General features: G+C 35.8%; 1 protein-coding gene across 6 annotated transcripts; it reads left to right on the top strand.

The window, feature by feature from the left end:
* The first annotated feature begins 145 nt into the window (after positions 1-145).
* On the top strand, positions 146-11,797 carry LOC148943211 (uncharacterized). 6 transcript variants are annotated; one of them, XM_089101493.1, is made up of 3 exons: positions 146-505; positions 8,862-9,104; positions 11,171-11,797. In XM_089101493.1, the coding sequence occupies exons 2-3, from the start codon at positions 8,955-8,957 to the stop codon at positions 11,321-11,323; spliced, it is 303 nt and encodes a 100-aa protein (XP_088957619.1). In that variant the 5' UTR covers positions 146-505; positions 8,862-8,954; the 3' UTR covers positions 11,324-11,797. The 6 variants fall into 6 exon arrangements, with proteins under 6 accessions (XP_088957619.1, XP_088957616.1, XP_088957615.1 ...); XM_089101490.1 differs by lacking the exon at positions 146-505 and adding an exon at positions 1,744-1,771; XM_089101492.1 differs by lacking the exon at positions 146-505 and adding an exon at positions 6,524-7,753.
* The last annotated feature ends 4,587 nt before the right edge of the window (positions 11,798-16,384 follow it).

The raw sequence follows: 16,384 nt of genomic DNA, 5'->3' as shown, positions 1-16,384 counted from the left end.
TATTTTCTCTGTGAAACAGCTGGTGTCAAAAATTGTTCACTTTGCAATGTTTTAGAGCTGTTGTATTATTTTATTACAACATTTTTGCATAAATAATTTTCACATCATTTTTTCCTTTTTGGATGAATAGGTTTACTTCTAGAAAGGGTTCTTCCAAAAAGTTAAGTATATATAGAAGATTGTGTAGTGAAATGTTGGTGAGCGCAGTGCAATTCTAGAGTAAATGCATACATGGATTTCATCGGATGCTCGAAATGTCCAGATGATAGCCATGACTTGCATTTGTCATTTAATTTACTTTTGTTTCGCCTCCCTTCCCCTGCCTTATCGAAGTATTAAGCCCCTGTGTACTTGCCCTATTAGACTTAGTAATGTGCGAATCAACGATGCACACTCCAACTCCTTTGTTAGGAACACAATTCGGAGAAAGGCTGGTGATCAAGTTATGGAAGATACGGGTTTTCTCTCTATGAGAATTGATATTGTCAGCCCCAGATAGTCTAAGGTAAGAACGCCTATACTACTTATTCTTGGAATTATTACCAGCTTTTTTTGTAATGTACTGCATTGTTTCACCACCGACTGGACTCGGACATTGCAGTTTATTGTTTATCTGATCTTTTAATCCGAAAACGCCGTCTGTCAAAGCCTTTAGATTTAGTTTTAAAACTTAGGCTAAATTCAACTTTTGCAACTCAGAAGGCGTTACTTGGTAAGCACCAACGACAATGAATATGAAATCGGGACATTTGAACTGGTAAAGTGGAAACTTATATAACTATACCTATCTTAAAAATTGGCAAAACTTGCGAATTCAATTTTTTCGGAAAAGACCATGTATGGTTTTGGTATTATTGGCCGTCAAAAGTGGAATATACACCAAAAAAAATAAATGCTTGAAAAATATGGCGCTAAACAAATTAAGGTGCAGTTGTCTTTGGAATCTGGATTATTCATGCTTATTTATTTTCGTAATTAAGTGGGACAAAAAAAAAACAATTATAGCATGCTGACCAACGGTCTGCGTATTGTAGGTACAGATCTCCTGATTCTCTGCCTTCGGCCGGGAGTGAAATGTGTGGTTGGGGGCAGATCTCATTTGGAGCTGAGTCGACTCTTGGCTGGGCTTACAAAGACACCGCTGACCTCCGTTCCAAACCAAATAACCTGGACCCAAACGTCGTCCTGACTTGCCAAATGATTTTAAGCTCAGCGCAAATCATTGTTGCAACACTGATGAAAATATGATACTGCCCTAAAACTTCATGATTTTGAAACAACCAACAGACAAATCGCATTTGTCAGGTTTGAAGAGACCCAAGATAATCTGGTTGGATAAAGTGCCCTTGTTTTCATTTCCTTGGTATTTTAAGCTGGGATTTGCAGACAATCCCCTCGTACTAAACAAGTGCTATTGGCTAACATGACCCATTTTCTTATATAGTACAGGCGCCAGTAGACAAAAAGATGCTTATTTTCAGTTCGTCATGACACATGTGCTTCACGCAATTTGAAAGCAGTTTCTAGTCATGTCAAACACACTGGTTTCGATTCTGCCCATGAAGAGAAAGATCAGATGGGTTCTTGACCCTTAGAACTGAACTGTAACATTATGGAAAAACTCTCTCGAGGTATGTTTACAGTTTTTTTCAAGTTTGTAGCGCTATCTGTTTTGAGGCTTATGCGACGCGTGCAATTTAAAGTAGAAAGAGAAATAATGAATATTGCGAAATAATCATATTTGGATAGAGTATTGAATTCCAAAGAAAAAGTATGATTACTCCTTAGCTATCTCATTGAAAGCAATTATTATCAGGTTCAGAAGCCTCTAGCCTATATCAGTCTAGGCTATTTCTTTTCTTAAATAGGAAATTATCAGTCCTTTTCTTAATTCGTTTCTTTTCAACAATAGGCAGAGTTATAGGCCTAGATGAGTTTTTTCTTCTATCTTGTAAAATTGCAGTTAGGTAGGAAAATGAGATTATCATGAATGAATTAAGGGTGTAATATAGGCTAGACTAGCCTATACCCTTGGGAGTTTTTTTAAGAGACAGGCAATGTAGGCTAAATTTGACAGAAATTATCTAGGGTAAGACACCCAGTAGTCGGCCACCTGCCTATTCTCGGACAGAATGTAACTAACAGGGAACATACCTCTAGACACCTGCCTATCACAGTAGACACCTGCCTTCTAAAAACTTTCTAAGCACATTAGCCTAGAGGTAGGTTCCCTGTTAGTTACATTCTGTCCGAGAATAGGCAGGTGGCCAACTACTGGATGTCTTACCCTATCTTAGTTTTGGCTGTTTAGCTTATTGATTTCTTGGTCAATATATACCAAATCATACTAGTGAGTTTCAAATAAAGTGAATGCACCATTTAATGCCTTTTTTTATGCTGATTACAAACATAATAAGCATTTCTATCGGAAATGAATTTCAGCCCCCCCCCCTATAGAGGCTATACCTAACCCTAAATTGGCATATATAGGGGGTAGGGGCTGAAATTCATCTCTGATAGAAATACTTATTATATTCTTAATCAGCATAAAAAAAGGCACCGAATGGTGTATTCAATTTAGTCCCAACTCAATAATATGATTTTGTATATATTGACTGATTTCTTTGGGTCTAAGTTACTTTTACTGGTCAATATCTATAAAATCATATTATTGAGTTAGGAATAAAGTGAATACACCATTTGATGCCCTTTTTATGCTGATTACAAATATAATAAGCATTTCTATTGGAAATGAGTTTCAGCCCCCCCCCCTATATAGGCTATACCTAACCGCACCCTGAATTGGCCTATATAGGGGGGGGGGCTGAAACTTATTTCTGATAGAAATGCTTATTATATTTGTAATCAGCATAAAAAAAGGCATCAAATGGTGTATTCACTTTTGTCCTAACTCAATAATATGATTTTGTAGATATTGACCCTTTTACATATCTTGGAAAGGGGTGATGTTAGGAAAATGAAACTTTCAGGGATGGGTCTACAGGCTAAAATATGTCCTGGGAAGGTATTTTGAAGTACTTATCTCCTCTCCTTCTCCCTCTAGTGGATCCTGAAACTTGCTTACATGACAGGTCTATTACCTACTGAAGTTTTGACAAAACAACATTTTACCTTAATTTTCAGTTGCAAGATTCTTTTTCCCTGGCTTTAGTTCTGAAAATGTAATTTCTGTTATATTAGTAGTATTTTAAATCATTTCAATACTAATTTTTCAAATTTAGGGACTGTATTTGCATATCTTTAAAACTCTATAAATCAGGATTGAGCAAAGTTGTTAAGCTGAAAACAATTTTCTTAGACTTCATTTTAAGCAGAAGATCTATATTACAAGGTTTCACTTTTATAACACACAGATTTTCAAAGGTCAGGACCCTCTAGAGGGAGAAGGAGTGGAGGTATGTAGTTCAAAATACATTCCTGGGACATAATTTAGCCTGTAGATCTATCCCTGAAAGTTTTATTTTCCTAACCAAACTCCTTTCCAAGATAGCCAAAAGTAGCTAAAGTAGAATTTTACCAAAAACTCTTAATCTATAATTTTATCCAATATTGTAATAATCATACAGTTTCCTTCCATTTTTATGTCCTTTTCCACCCTTTTGATACTGTTTTGGTCTTGATTCTATTTATGATTTGGGTCTGATCATATATTTTAATTTTGAGCATCACACATACAAGAAGTAAAGTAAGACAATCAGTATTTGAATTGCTAATAACTGTTTCAACAGTGCACTATAGAATCTCTATTATACCACATAGAATGTGGATTGGTAACCATTAGATTTGTCTAAAATTTCTTTAGAGGCTTTTCATTAGCTTGAATCATTTTAACTATACATAACACTAACCATTTCAGATGTACTGCTAATCAAAAGTAGATCCAATTGAATCTACAGTTATATTATTTGAAAAAAACTACGTTTTCTAAAGAGTTAAAGAGGCTGAGTTACAAGGTCGAACCTTAAAACGTACAGGGATTAGGAGGCACAGTTGGGGGGCTGCCGCCCCCAAACCCCCGCTTTTGTAGCCTTTAAATAAAAAAAAAAAAAATTTAAACTGAAAGTAAGGAGCGACATTAAATCTTAAAACGAACAGAAATTATTCCGTATATGAAAGACGCTGTGCCCTCCTCAACGCCTCGCTCTTTACGCTAAAGTTTTTATTGTTTAAAAAAAGAGTTGTGAGAAAGTCAAACTTTAGCGTAAAGAGCGAGGCGTTGAGGAGGGCACAGCCTCTTTCATATACGGAATAATTTCTGTTCGTTTTAAGATTTAATGTCGCTCCTTACTTTCAGTTAAAATTTTTTTTTTTTTATTATTTAAAGGCTGCGAAAGCAGGGGGTTTGGGGGGCGGCAGCCCCCCAACTGTGCCTCCTAATCCCTGTACGTTTTAAGGTTCGACCTTGTAACTCAGCCTCTTTAACTCTTTAGAAAAGGTAGTTTTTTCAAATAATTTCTGCACGTTTTTGTACAGTTTATTACTTATTATTGATTGACTAACTGTTAGATGATTGTGTATTATTCTTTTTTCTCTCTTCAGGGTGTTTTAAGAGTTGACCTTGTAACTCAGCCTCTTTAACTCTTTAGAAAACATAATTTTTTTCAAATAATTTAAAAAAGAAACTGAGTTTTTTTTTTAATTTAAATTCATTATATAAAAAATTTGACCTAATGGTGAATCGAACTCGGGTTTTCCGCCTGACTGCCAGGAATCTCACCACTACACTAAATAGACATAACTGAAATTGTGTTTTAATAATGTAATGAATCTTTTTGATGCAAGCAAAACTTGATATTTGGTTTTTGGAAAACAGGGAAGGAGTGATCAAATTGAGCTGAAATTTCGAGGATAAGCTCCCAGGTCCCAGGAAAGATTATCCTCCAAATTTCAGCCCGATCAGACAACGTTAAAGGGGGGTTGTGGTGGGAAAAATTAACATGGGCTAATATGGGAAAACAAGGTTTTTCGAAAATGTAAATTCGGGGGATAATTTTTTCGGTCTGAAAATATCAAAAGACCCTAACAGGTCGAATTCTGCTTCGAATGAGTCCTCATTCAACCGGATCCGTTGACAACTGTGGCCTGTAGGCGTGGCTAAGAAAAAAAAAGAAATGAATTTTAAGTGGCTATATTTGGTTTTTTGAAAACAGGGAAGGAATGATCAGATTGCGCTTAAATTTTGAGGTTAAGCTCCCCGGGATCTAGGAAAGATTAAATTCTAAATTTCAGCCCAATAGGTCAACGTTAAAGGGGGGCTGTGGTGGGAGGGTCCAAACTTCTGGCCCAGTTTACCCCATGAAGATAAAGTCGGAGGAGGATGAAATTTTGCAAGTTTCTTAGTTTGAGCTTGGGCTACAAAATGCGATTACCGCCGTCTCTCTGCGACCTCTAGGACCTGAAATCGCTTAACATTGTGGTGGGTCGCCTCTTTATAGAGGCACAAGTGTGCCTCCTTGATTATTACAATCTAAGGTTGGATTTTTTAGTATATTTTTCTGTTTAATTTTATTTATAAAGTAAATCCTTGCAATATCAGGTAAGGGACAAAAGATTTATTCTGCTCTAACAGTATTTCAACTTTGGAGTTCTTTCAAAAGGATGGATTAACTAGCTTCAACAAGCCTGAAGCTAATGCATTGTTCAAAGCATACAGTATTTTAACCAAAATTATGCCTATTGTGTCAGCAAACTAAAAGTGGTCCTTTACATAAATTCATAGACATTTCATTTGTTATTTCCTTCTTATCATCAAATTGCTCTTGAATATTTTGTTACAGAACATTGCAAAAAATTTATAAAAAAGCTCTATTTCTCTGAAACAGGCCTGTTCCAGCACAGTGTGAAATTCTATTCCTGCAAAAGTTACCTCATAGTATTCCTACAAAAGTAAAATCACAGTATAATATTAACTTCTCCGGTTAATATTTGTAATTTCTTAGGAATACCAGAGATTTACTGTAAAGCCAGAATATTGTATTGGGGTTACAGTGCATATGTTACAAGATTGAATATATTAAGATTAAGTGTTTGATTCACTTATTTGTTTCCACAAGAACAGCAAATTCTGATGAAATCTTGTTTAATTCTTTATTGTGATGTTTGTCTTAAGATTAATCTAGTGGTGTCACCTTATGGTCACTTGTTATCATGTTATTCTGCAAGTTGTGAGCTTACTATGGGAACTTACCATGGTAGGTGGGTTGGAACTCAGCCTAAGAAATAAGCATACCATTTGATTCAAAAATCAATACGCAGTCCAATTATGATAATCATATCTTTTTTGAGCTTTTTTCATAAATCTGTAAAATCTTATTCAAATCTTTTCTTTTTAAAGAAAAATTGATTTCTGTCAAGTGGCACTACATGGTAAAAAAAGGGGCTTAGTTTCCTGAAAAGTGGCAAGAATGTTTGAATCTAGCATTACAAAATATCTTTTTCTGTTACATTCTTCTCTCTTCATAAATTGTGACCTTACAATATCATGTATTATTTCAGATTATATTTTAGATTGTATTATTTTCAGATTTAATGTATTATAGAAAGATTTATTTCAGAAGAATGGATCAACTTGCTTCAAAAGGCCTGAAGCTGATGCACAGTCCAAAGAATGTAGTATTTAAACCAGAATCATGCCTATTGTGTCAGGAAACGCAAAGTGCTCCTTTATATAAAGTTACAGACATTCAACATGTGATTTCCTTCTTGGCATCAAACTGTTCATGTACATTTGGCTACAGGGCATTGAGGAAAGTTTTTACAAAGCCTAACTTTTCTAAAACAGACTTGTTCTGGCACAGAGTATGCTGCCAGAAATTTTATTCCTGCAAAAGTCATCAGGAGTCTTCTAACCAAACTCAATCACAGTGTTTTGCCAACTAAAAGGAGGCAAACACTACGTAGAGACAGTAACTCACATGAAGGGAACTTTGAATACGAGTCATGCTGTCTTTTTTGTGGCTTAAACGGCAGCACAAAAAAAATGATTGTAAAGCAGATAACAACTCTAGAAAGGCAGAATAATATTCAGAAGCAGGTAGAAAGACTGAAAGATTTGGAACCTCAATTGCAGATGAGGTGTAAAAATGCTCTATTAGTGAGACTTGAGGCTAAGTACCATCAAAAGTGCATGGTGCTCTTCATGAAAAGACAGACTGAAAATGGAGGAGGTTATTGCTGGTGAGCTACTTGATAAACTACATTGCAGGATTCTTGATGGGAGAATTTATTCAGCCAGTGAGCTGAAACTTTGGTTTGAAGAAGCACTTTCTAAGTCAGGACTTTCAATGGGAACACAGGGTTTTTGAACTCTGAAGAAAAAACTTCTAGAAAAGTATGGCACATCTGTAGAAATAAGTGCTAGCACAAAAGTTGGTGAAGACAGACTCATTTATTTGAAAGAATGTGTTTCAGTTGTGAACTTAAGCAGAGAAGTGTCCAATCTAGTGAAAAGTACAAGTGAGTCAGTGTTGATACTGAACTCTGATTCAGAACAATCAACCATATTAGATGATGACTCTGCTGCAGAGGCTGAGAATGATACAAATGATGATGATACTTATTCTGCCATTTTAGATGATGAATTTCCAGCAAAGGATGATGAAAAACCTTCATTGGAGGCAGTGGTTGGTAATGATATGATAGCCAATGATTCACATAATGGCACATCATCTTCAAGAAAGAGGAGAAGACTTCAAACCTCTTCAGCTACAAATTTGTTCAGCCACAAGAACAGGTGAAGCTTTTTCTACTTCATGAAGCATCTCAAATCCAAAATAAAAGATACTATAGCACATCAAAGAACAAGAGAAGATATGCCAGTGACATTTGAGCATGCTAAATCTCTCGTTAGCAATTCACCCATGTTGTACAACTTACTTGCAGTCATACTTTGCAATATTGATGAGCCCCCAAATGACCTTTGCATGCTCTATGATGTAAGTGAAGAAGAGGATAGAGCTATTGTTAACTTGGCTCTGGACCTGTTGTTTTAAATGGTTTTTTTTTTCTTTCTACTTCGATTTAATTTTTAACCTTGGCTCTCATATCAACTTAAAAAAAAAAAAAAAAAATGATGGGGCAATAGTAGTAAACATAAAAGTACAATTTTCGCTAGTTTTTGACAAGCATAGTAAACATAAAAGTACAATTTTTGCAAGTTTTAGCTAGTTTTTGACAAGCATTATCAGTAAAGGTGATTTCAAGTGTGCAATATTTTGATCTACTGCCATTTTCACTATTTATGGTTTTAAATTTGTTCTCAAGGTAAAAATTTTAGGACAAGGGTCACTCTTACCAGGCTGTTTTTGCAGTGACAGTTCAGACAAAAAATTGGAAGTTTTAGCTTGGCTTATATAAAGGAATTCCAATAGAAGCACTCATGATGGCTCATAATAGAGTATTTTAGTCCCTGAAAAACTAATACCTGTTAGCATTTGCAGCAAGATTAGCCTGCTGCAAATTAAAATAGCAGAGTCCAACATGTATCTAACTGAGGCTTTATTTGGGCATTCTTACTTTCCTTACTACAGTATGCCCCATGGCATTGGAAGAGGTGAAATCAGCAGGATTTGTTGAGCAGCTCCTATATCAGATCATTTTAAATGTTGAAGATCTACTATATCTTTGCCTCTGCTAGTACTGCAGTGCTTACTAGTCAGAAAAGTAAGAAGGTCTGAACTCAGCCTAAGCTAGCAGTTTGCTTGTATTGTATTCAATATAATCAATTCTACCTTTTTTGCTTTATTTTTTTCTGTCCCTCTTTTTCCTATCCCTTGCCTCTCATATCCAGATTTTTCTTTATAAATACTTGTTGATTGAGTTTAATCTTTCTTTATTTCCAGGGAAAGTTGACACTCTAAAACACATTGGTCTTGGGTTGCATTTGTACCACAAAACTTGAAGTAAAACACATATCCATCCTTAACAAGCTTGGGATGACAATAAGTCTAGACATAGTCCATCCCATACTAACTTCAGAGACAATAAGAGTAGAACAAATGATTGCTGATACTGGGGTCTACATTCCAGATGGGATCATCAAAGACCAATTTGCTCATTTTGCAATAGATAATCTTGATTTTGAGGTGAGAATCGATTAGAACTGACCTGTTTTTGATGATTAATCATCTGTAAATAGGGCTGTATCTAGATGGAGGGGTTACCAGGTTTGAACACCCTGCCCCCCCCCCGTCCCCCCCCCCAAAAAAAAATTATTTGACTTGTAAATTGGTCTAAAAATTCCCTAGTCTTACTTGTAGGCCAAGGCTGTTAGAAAAAGTTCATTGAAGGATATTTTTGGTATTCCCCCTCCCCTCAAACAAAAATCCTAGATACAACCCTGTCTGTAAGAGCAATTCCAGACGTGCTTTCAGAAGATATTGCTGCATAGTGGTGAATAGAAGGTGGAATTTGGCTGGAAAAAATAATTAAAATCTGGCATTGCCTGACAATCAATATGGCTTGGCTCTGAGAATACCGTTGAATAAATGTATGAAGAATAAATGTTGAAGATCTACTATATCTTTGCCTCTGCTAGTACTGCAGTGCTTACTAGTCAGAAAAGTAAGAAGGTCTGAACTCAGCCTAAGCTAGCAGTTTGCTTGTATTGTATTCAATATAATCAATTCTACCTTTTTTGCTTTATTTTTTTCTGTCCCTCTTTTTCCTATCCCTTGCCTCTCATATCCAGATTTTTCTTTATAAATACTTGTTGATTCAATTTAATCTTTCTTTATTTGCAGGGAAAGTTGACACTCCAAAACACATTGGTCTTGGGTTGCATTTGTACCACAAAACTTGAAGTAAAACACATATCCATCCTTAACAAGCTTGGGATGACAATAAGTCTAGACATAGTCCATCCCATACTAACTTCAGAGACAATAAGAGTAGAACAAATGATTGCTGATACTGGGGTCTACATTCCAGATGGGATCATCAAAGACCAATTTGCTCATTTTGCAATATATAATCTTGATTTTGAGGTGAGAATCGATTAGAACTGACCTGTTTTTGATGATTAATCATCTGTAAATAGGGCTGTATCTAGATGGAGGGGTTACCAGGTTTGAACACCCTGCCCCCCCCCCCCCGTCCCCCCCAAAAAAAATTATTTGACTTGTAAATTGGTCTAAAAATTCCCTAGTCTTACTTGTAGGCCAAGGCTGTTAGAAAAAGTTCATTGAAGGATATTTTTGGTATTCCCCCTCCCCTCAAACAAAAATCCTAGATACAACCCTGTCTGTAAGAGCAATTCCAGACGTGCTTTCAGAAGATATTGCTGCATAGTGGTGAATAGAAGGTGGAATTTGGCTGGAAAAAATAATTAAAATCTGGCATTGCCTGACAATCAATATGGCTTGGCTCTGAGAATACCAAAAAATAGATCAAAGCATGTAGTTGCTGCACCCCCCCCCCCCCACTCAGACAAACAGACACTAAAAGCCCAGTACAGAGTAACCATGTAAAACCTGTGCTTCTAGTATTTGAACTGGAAGACAATTCAAGCGCAAAGTCAGTCTGAAGCAAGACAGAAAAAAAAATTATATTTCAAATTAGGAGTAACTTAATGACAGGAATGCCTATATTCGATTTACGAGTTATTTTATAGTTCATTCTAGAAACAGTGCTTAATTCATGTTACAGAGTATGCCTTTATTGAGATGTTTGTCTTTTATTCTACTACTTCAGAATAATTCACTATTTTCTTGACATAGGAGGATCTATAAAAGAAATGCTCTAAATGGAACTTCAAAAACAGGTCCAAGTAAACTGACCTTAAGCTAGCAAGGATAAGAGTTATGAGAGTAACAGGTTGAAAACCTGAAATCAAATTTTTTCTAATGTTACAAGATTTTTTTCCATTTAGGGGCTTTCTTTCCCTCATTCAGCTTACATTTTATTATCCCAGTATAGAGCCTTGTTTTGGATTCTACCATCTGCAGATTTTGATGTTATTTGATCTACAAGTTTGGTATATAAGAAAAAACAAATCATAATCTATCATTGTTATTTAAATATCCCTCAGTAATGGTACTAATTCTAAAAACCTTAAGTTACGGTTTTTGCGTGTGAATCTGATGGAAGCCCTGTTGCTTGTATGTTTTTACTTCCAAAAGAAAAATACTATATTTTTTCTTTTTTTTTACAGGAAAACACACAGGATGGAATGTCATCTCATGTCACAACAATGATAGTGATACAGCCAGAATCTGCAACAGCAACTGGAAACAAAGACCAACTGACAGTTAGCCGCTCTCGCCCAAGGAGCCGATTGTTCCCATCTTCTGCCCTTAGCCCCTGAATCCTTCAGGAAAGTCTTCTTGGAAAGAAAAACAATCTTCACACCTTCCGATTTCTCTCTCAGTCAAATTCGTGGAAGCGGTGAAGTACCAGCAGCAAACGTTTTTCTTAGCTGAGTTTTATGTCGACATGATCGACTAAACTGATCGATTTGTCCATCTCTAACAATTTAAGAGTGTTCGATATGAAAGACTTTTATGATAGGAACAGAAGTCGAGACATTCCTGTGTCAAGAATCGGCTATTTGCCTATCATACCCAGCCCTCCATCAAATCCAGATGTAATTGCAGCTACCCTGGAGAAGCTTAAGTGCACTTCTGCTGCTCTGAATATGAGTCATACAATAGTTACTTGTGACCTTCAAATTTACGAAATAGTGCTAGCCCTGAAATCGAAAGACTATATCTAGTCTATATCTAGATCTATATCCAATAACGATTATAAACGAGTTTTCAATAAACTAATTATGACAGTTTATTCAATTTTCAATTTTTTTTTTTTTTGTTTTCACTAACTCTAATACTTGTTTGGGTTTCAAGATAATTAGAAGTATTCTCTTTTTTTCCAAAGGGTCTTAAATCCTTCTTTTTTTTTCACTCACATAAATAGACTCAGGTGTATTTCTTTTTTTTTCACTTCACTGACAATGCACATTCATTTGTATTTTTTCAGTAAAGTGCAAATTTTATTTTTCTGGCCTTGGGAAGGCATGGGGGTTTTGCACCCACCTTTTTTAATTTCTGCGCCGTTTTGAGTTTGACTTGGTTATTTATTATAATTTCTGTTCGTTTTGGGTTTCATTTATTTATCGATGCTGATTTGTAGTAGTTTCACGCTTGGTAGATTATTCGATTTTATTTTTGCTCATTTTTTGTTTAATGGAGTTCTCTACTTTTCTTTGAAAAACTTATTTTGTGGAAAACGTTTTTTTAATTAATTTCTGTTCGTTTTATATTGGCTTTGTCTTTTAAGGGAATAAAAAAATATTTCATCAAATGTTTTCGTGGTTTACTACTTTATAGTTCGGTCTGCTATTTGTATGCTGGACGAAATTTTTCATCAATTTTTAGCAACATACAACTTTTTAAAAATCTGGACCCATAAATTACTGTGTAACTTAATTTCATACATCTTCTAGTTGACCTGAAATAGAAAGCTTTAAACCATTCGCAAAAAAAATCTGTATTTTTTTGATAGCTTCGATACACTTACGCTATTTTGATTTGGTGAAATTTTAAGAGCAGAAGTAGCCCCGAAAGTTTGAACATAATACCCTCAGTCGTTCTTGGGATACTGCTGAGATGCCGTATTGGGAATTAGCATTACCACAGTGCATTTTGATTTAATCATAAGGCAGCATTTAGTTTTTAAACATAATGGGCAAATGGGAGGGTGGGCGTGGGAGCGGGATTAGTTGCCCTTCAATTACTTTCGACTATTAAAAAGGGCATCAGCCCTTTCTATTTTCAATCGAATGAGCCCTTTTCGAAGTTCCCACGACAACTCCTTTGATACGAAGTCCCTGGTCTAAACAACAAAAAATAATACATTATACCCACATCGATCTTTACTATAAGAATGTTAAGCCTTCCAATCACTTTCGACTATTAAAAAGGGCACTAGGCCTTTCGATTTCTAATCGAATGAGCCCTTTTGGAAACGACAACGCTTTCTATAAATACCTTATATGCCCCCAGGGCATAAATTACAACCCTTACCCTACGGTCTGTTAAGGGGTTTGTCATCCTCTAAGACCGAATTTCCAGAACTTTCAACTACGATAAACAAAATTTTGATTGGATGTGTTTTGGGAAATGGTGGGCGTGAGAGGGGCGGTAGTCGCTCTCCAATCACTCAACTATTAAAAATGGCCCTAGCCCTTTCAATTTCCAATCAAATGAGCCCTTTTGAAGTTTCTACGACAAAACTTTCAATGAAAATCTTATTTGTCCCCAGGGCATAACTTACAACCCTTGCCCTGAAGGCTGTGGGGGGAGGGGTTGCCATCCTTAAAGACCTGATTTCTAAAACTTTCAACTACGTTGAATAAAATGGCTATCTCTAAATTTTGATTGAATGTGTTTGGGGGAAAGGTGGGCGTGAGAGGGTGGCTAGTTGCACTCAAATCACTTTCGACTATTAAAAAGGGTACTAGCCCTTTAAATTTCAAATTGAATGAGCCCTTTTTCAAGTTTCTACGACAAATGTTTCAATAAAAACCTTATATGCCCCCAGGGTATAACTTATAACCCTTGCCCTGAGGGTTGTGGGGGAGTGTCCTCCTCAAAAACATATTTTCTATCTAGTTGCCCTCCAATCACTTTCCACTATTAAAAAGGGCACAATCCACTCTAGTTTCCTATCGAATGAGCCCCTTTTGAAGTATCTACGACGAACCCTTCCATATGAAGTGCCCTGCTCTAAAGAAAAAAACTATAATTGATACATTGTGCCAACATCGTTCTTATAGACCCTCAGGGCATAGCTTAAAACCCTTGCCCCGAGGGTTGTGGGGTAATGTCCTACTCAAAAATATTTTTTTTATATGGGAATCAACTACGCTTAACAAAATAGCTATCTCATAATTTTGATTAAATGTGTTTGGGGGAATGATGGGCATGGGGGGGGATAGTTGTCCTCCAATCTCTTTCGACTATTAAAAAGGGCAGTAGCCACTCCAATTTCCAATCGAATGAGCTCTTTTCAAAGTTTCTACGACAACTCCTTCGATACGAAGTGCCCAGGTATGGAGAAAGAAAAATCTTATATAGAATTTTGACATATTCAATGTTTTGTCTATAGATGGTATTTAATTAGTGGCAAAATCAGTTGATGAAATCCTGATACTTGTATATATCATTTTGGATTATGTTGACCTTTGAAAGTTGAATTTAAATACTGGGTTGTACAACGTGCAGGTGGGTTAGTTGCCCTCCAATCACTTTTGACTATTAAAAAGGGCACTAGCCCTTTCAATTTCCAATCAAATGGGCCCTTTTTGAAGTTTCTATGACAACTCCTTCAATACGAAGTGCCCTGGTCTAAGACCGAAAAATAAATAAATAGTACATTGTGCCAACATCGTTCTTTACTTAGGCAAGGCTATGGCGCTACCTATGATTTTCAAACCTATTCTTCCACCATGAACTCGCGAAATCTCTAAAAAAAAATCATTTTCCTAACATTTTCATTAAGGATGCTTAAATCATCAGAATAATCTCAGTCCAGGAGAGTTGTACCTCCCCATTTGATTCCGTGTTCTCCCATGGCCTTTGCTGTGCTTCTTAAGACAAAGTCCGTCAAAATGATCCATATAAATGGAGATAAAACGCAACCCTGCTTAACTCCTGATTTAATACGAAACCAGCTACTAATCTCATTTTCTGCCTTAACTACAGCAGTGTCATTCGTGTATGTAGCAATAATCACTTTATGTATTTATCTGGTAAATCATACAAGATTAAAACCTTAGATAATGCTCTTCTATCAGCTGAGTCAAACGCTTGCTCATAATCTATAAAACTGTGGACTGAAGGTGTTTGATGACTCAAGCACTTCTCAATTATTAATCTAAGAGTGAAAACACACTACCTACAATAACCAGGCTAGTGCCTCTATTAGGTTTACAGGCCTGTATAGCCACCTACTAGACTTAGCTTTATATTGTATGGCTCTTTCTATTTTATTTATTTTTTTTTCTATTGATTTTATCGACCCTGTGGTAGTGCAGTGGGTTGATGCTCTGCTTGACAATACAGGGCCCAGGGATTGATCCTTGCTGAAAAAAAGTATTCAAAGATGTGAAGGACTTATAAAGCTTAGTTTCGAAATTGTCAATAATATAAAAAGTTAAGGAATAATTGCAGTTTAAACAACTGGTTTTCTTTAAAAATGGATGCGTTCTGTCTTTTCTTTAAGAAAATGGACAAGGCCATTTCTTATCTGTTTATCTAAAAGCTATTTTCTCTTACTTTTTTACGAATCCAAACAGAAATAGGCTGCTTGTTTTTTATTGGTTTCAACGCCATAGTAAAAGACAGTCTAGGCTATATTAAAATGATCAGTTTTGTTTCGAATAACTATAGGTTAATTGCCAAAACAAAGGCAGAGGGCAACGATAAGAGTAACCAATAGAGCTAGGATAGAAATTCTTATTCAGGTACAAAAAAGTGAAAAGTTTTAATTGTCTCTTAGTATTACATTTGATCCTATTCGTCAGTGGCAAATGCCTTATATAGGAACTGATTTTGAAAGAATTGTGATTGGGGAATATTGAATGTCAAATTCTCCTTTTGGAGATATCTTAGTGGCATTCACCCTGACACTCAAAAGAAAATATCAAAGTGCACTACCTGAAAATGAAACGTTTTTATGTTTAGAATGAAACCATATTTGACTCATAAACAGAAGAGAAGACTATGATCGCCATTGGTTTACCCTTGATGACCCAGTAATAGGTCTCCATAGGTCTTGATGAGCCACAGTAATTGTCTCCAAATAGGGTGAAAACAGGTCTTAAGAAAGGATTTAAAGGACATCTAATGGGACCAGCTACAGACAGAATCTTTGAACATATTTGGGCAAAGGTGGGGTGTGTGCAGCTGTGTCAAGCTCTGGCAACTATGTGCTGAAATGAAATTTTTAGTATTAGTTTAACTATGTTGCTGGTTTTCTAGTTCTATGCTAGTGCGTAACAACGTCATGGTTGAGGATTAAATTTATCAGTACAAATCATGCAACAAATGCTTGTGCTCTTATTCTGTGTGACTACTTTCCCAAAATGGGACAAGAAGGCAAACGCATGTTTCTCCTTTTTGTGTTTAATAGCAAAAATCTAAAATATCACCTATGCTTGATTACAACTAACAGTATATGCATATAGAGTGAAAAACTTGGGTTATCTATATTATTAAATTTTGAATTTTTCAATTTCATATCAAACTTTTCACTGGAAAAAAAATCAATGCATGCATCAATTCAATACATCAATGAACCAATGCATGAACTTAAGTAAATGGATATAGACTTAATTAGATATTAATAATGTAGATCTATGTATGAT

The sequence above is a fragment of the Artemia sp. Qi Xiang Cuo genome, chromosome 15 (genome assembly GCF_049724085.1).
Source record: "Artemia sp. Qi Xiang Cuo chromosome 15, ASM4972408v1, whole genome shotgun sequence".
In the NCBI taxonomy this organism is placed as follows: Eukaryota; Metazoa; Arthropoda; class Branchiopoda; order Anostraca; family Artemiidae; genus Artemia; species Artemia sp. Qi Xiang Cuo.
Note: the sequence above shows the minus strand (reverse complement) of the source record. Positions and strands in the feature narration are given on the sequence as shown.

Bases quoted from the DNA above. Each gene is read 5' to 3' on its own strand.
- LOC148943211 (XM_089101489.1), top strand. From the start codon at position 7,773: ATGAAGCATCTCAAATCCAAAATAAAAGATACTATAGCACATCAAAGA. The intron at 7,956-11,170 runs GTAAGTGAAGAA...TTTTTTTTACAG, and splicing joins ACCTTTGCATGCTCTATGAT to GAAAACACACAGGATGGAAT.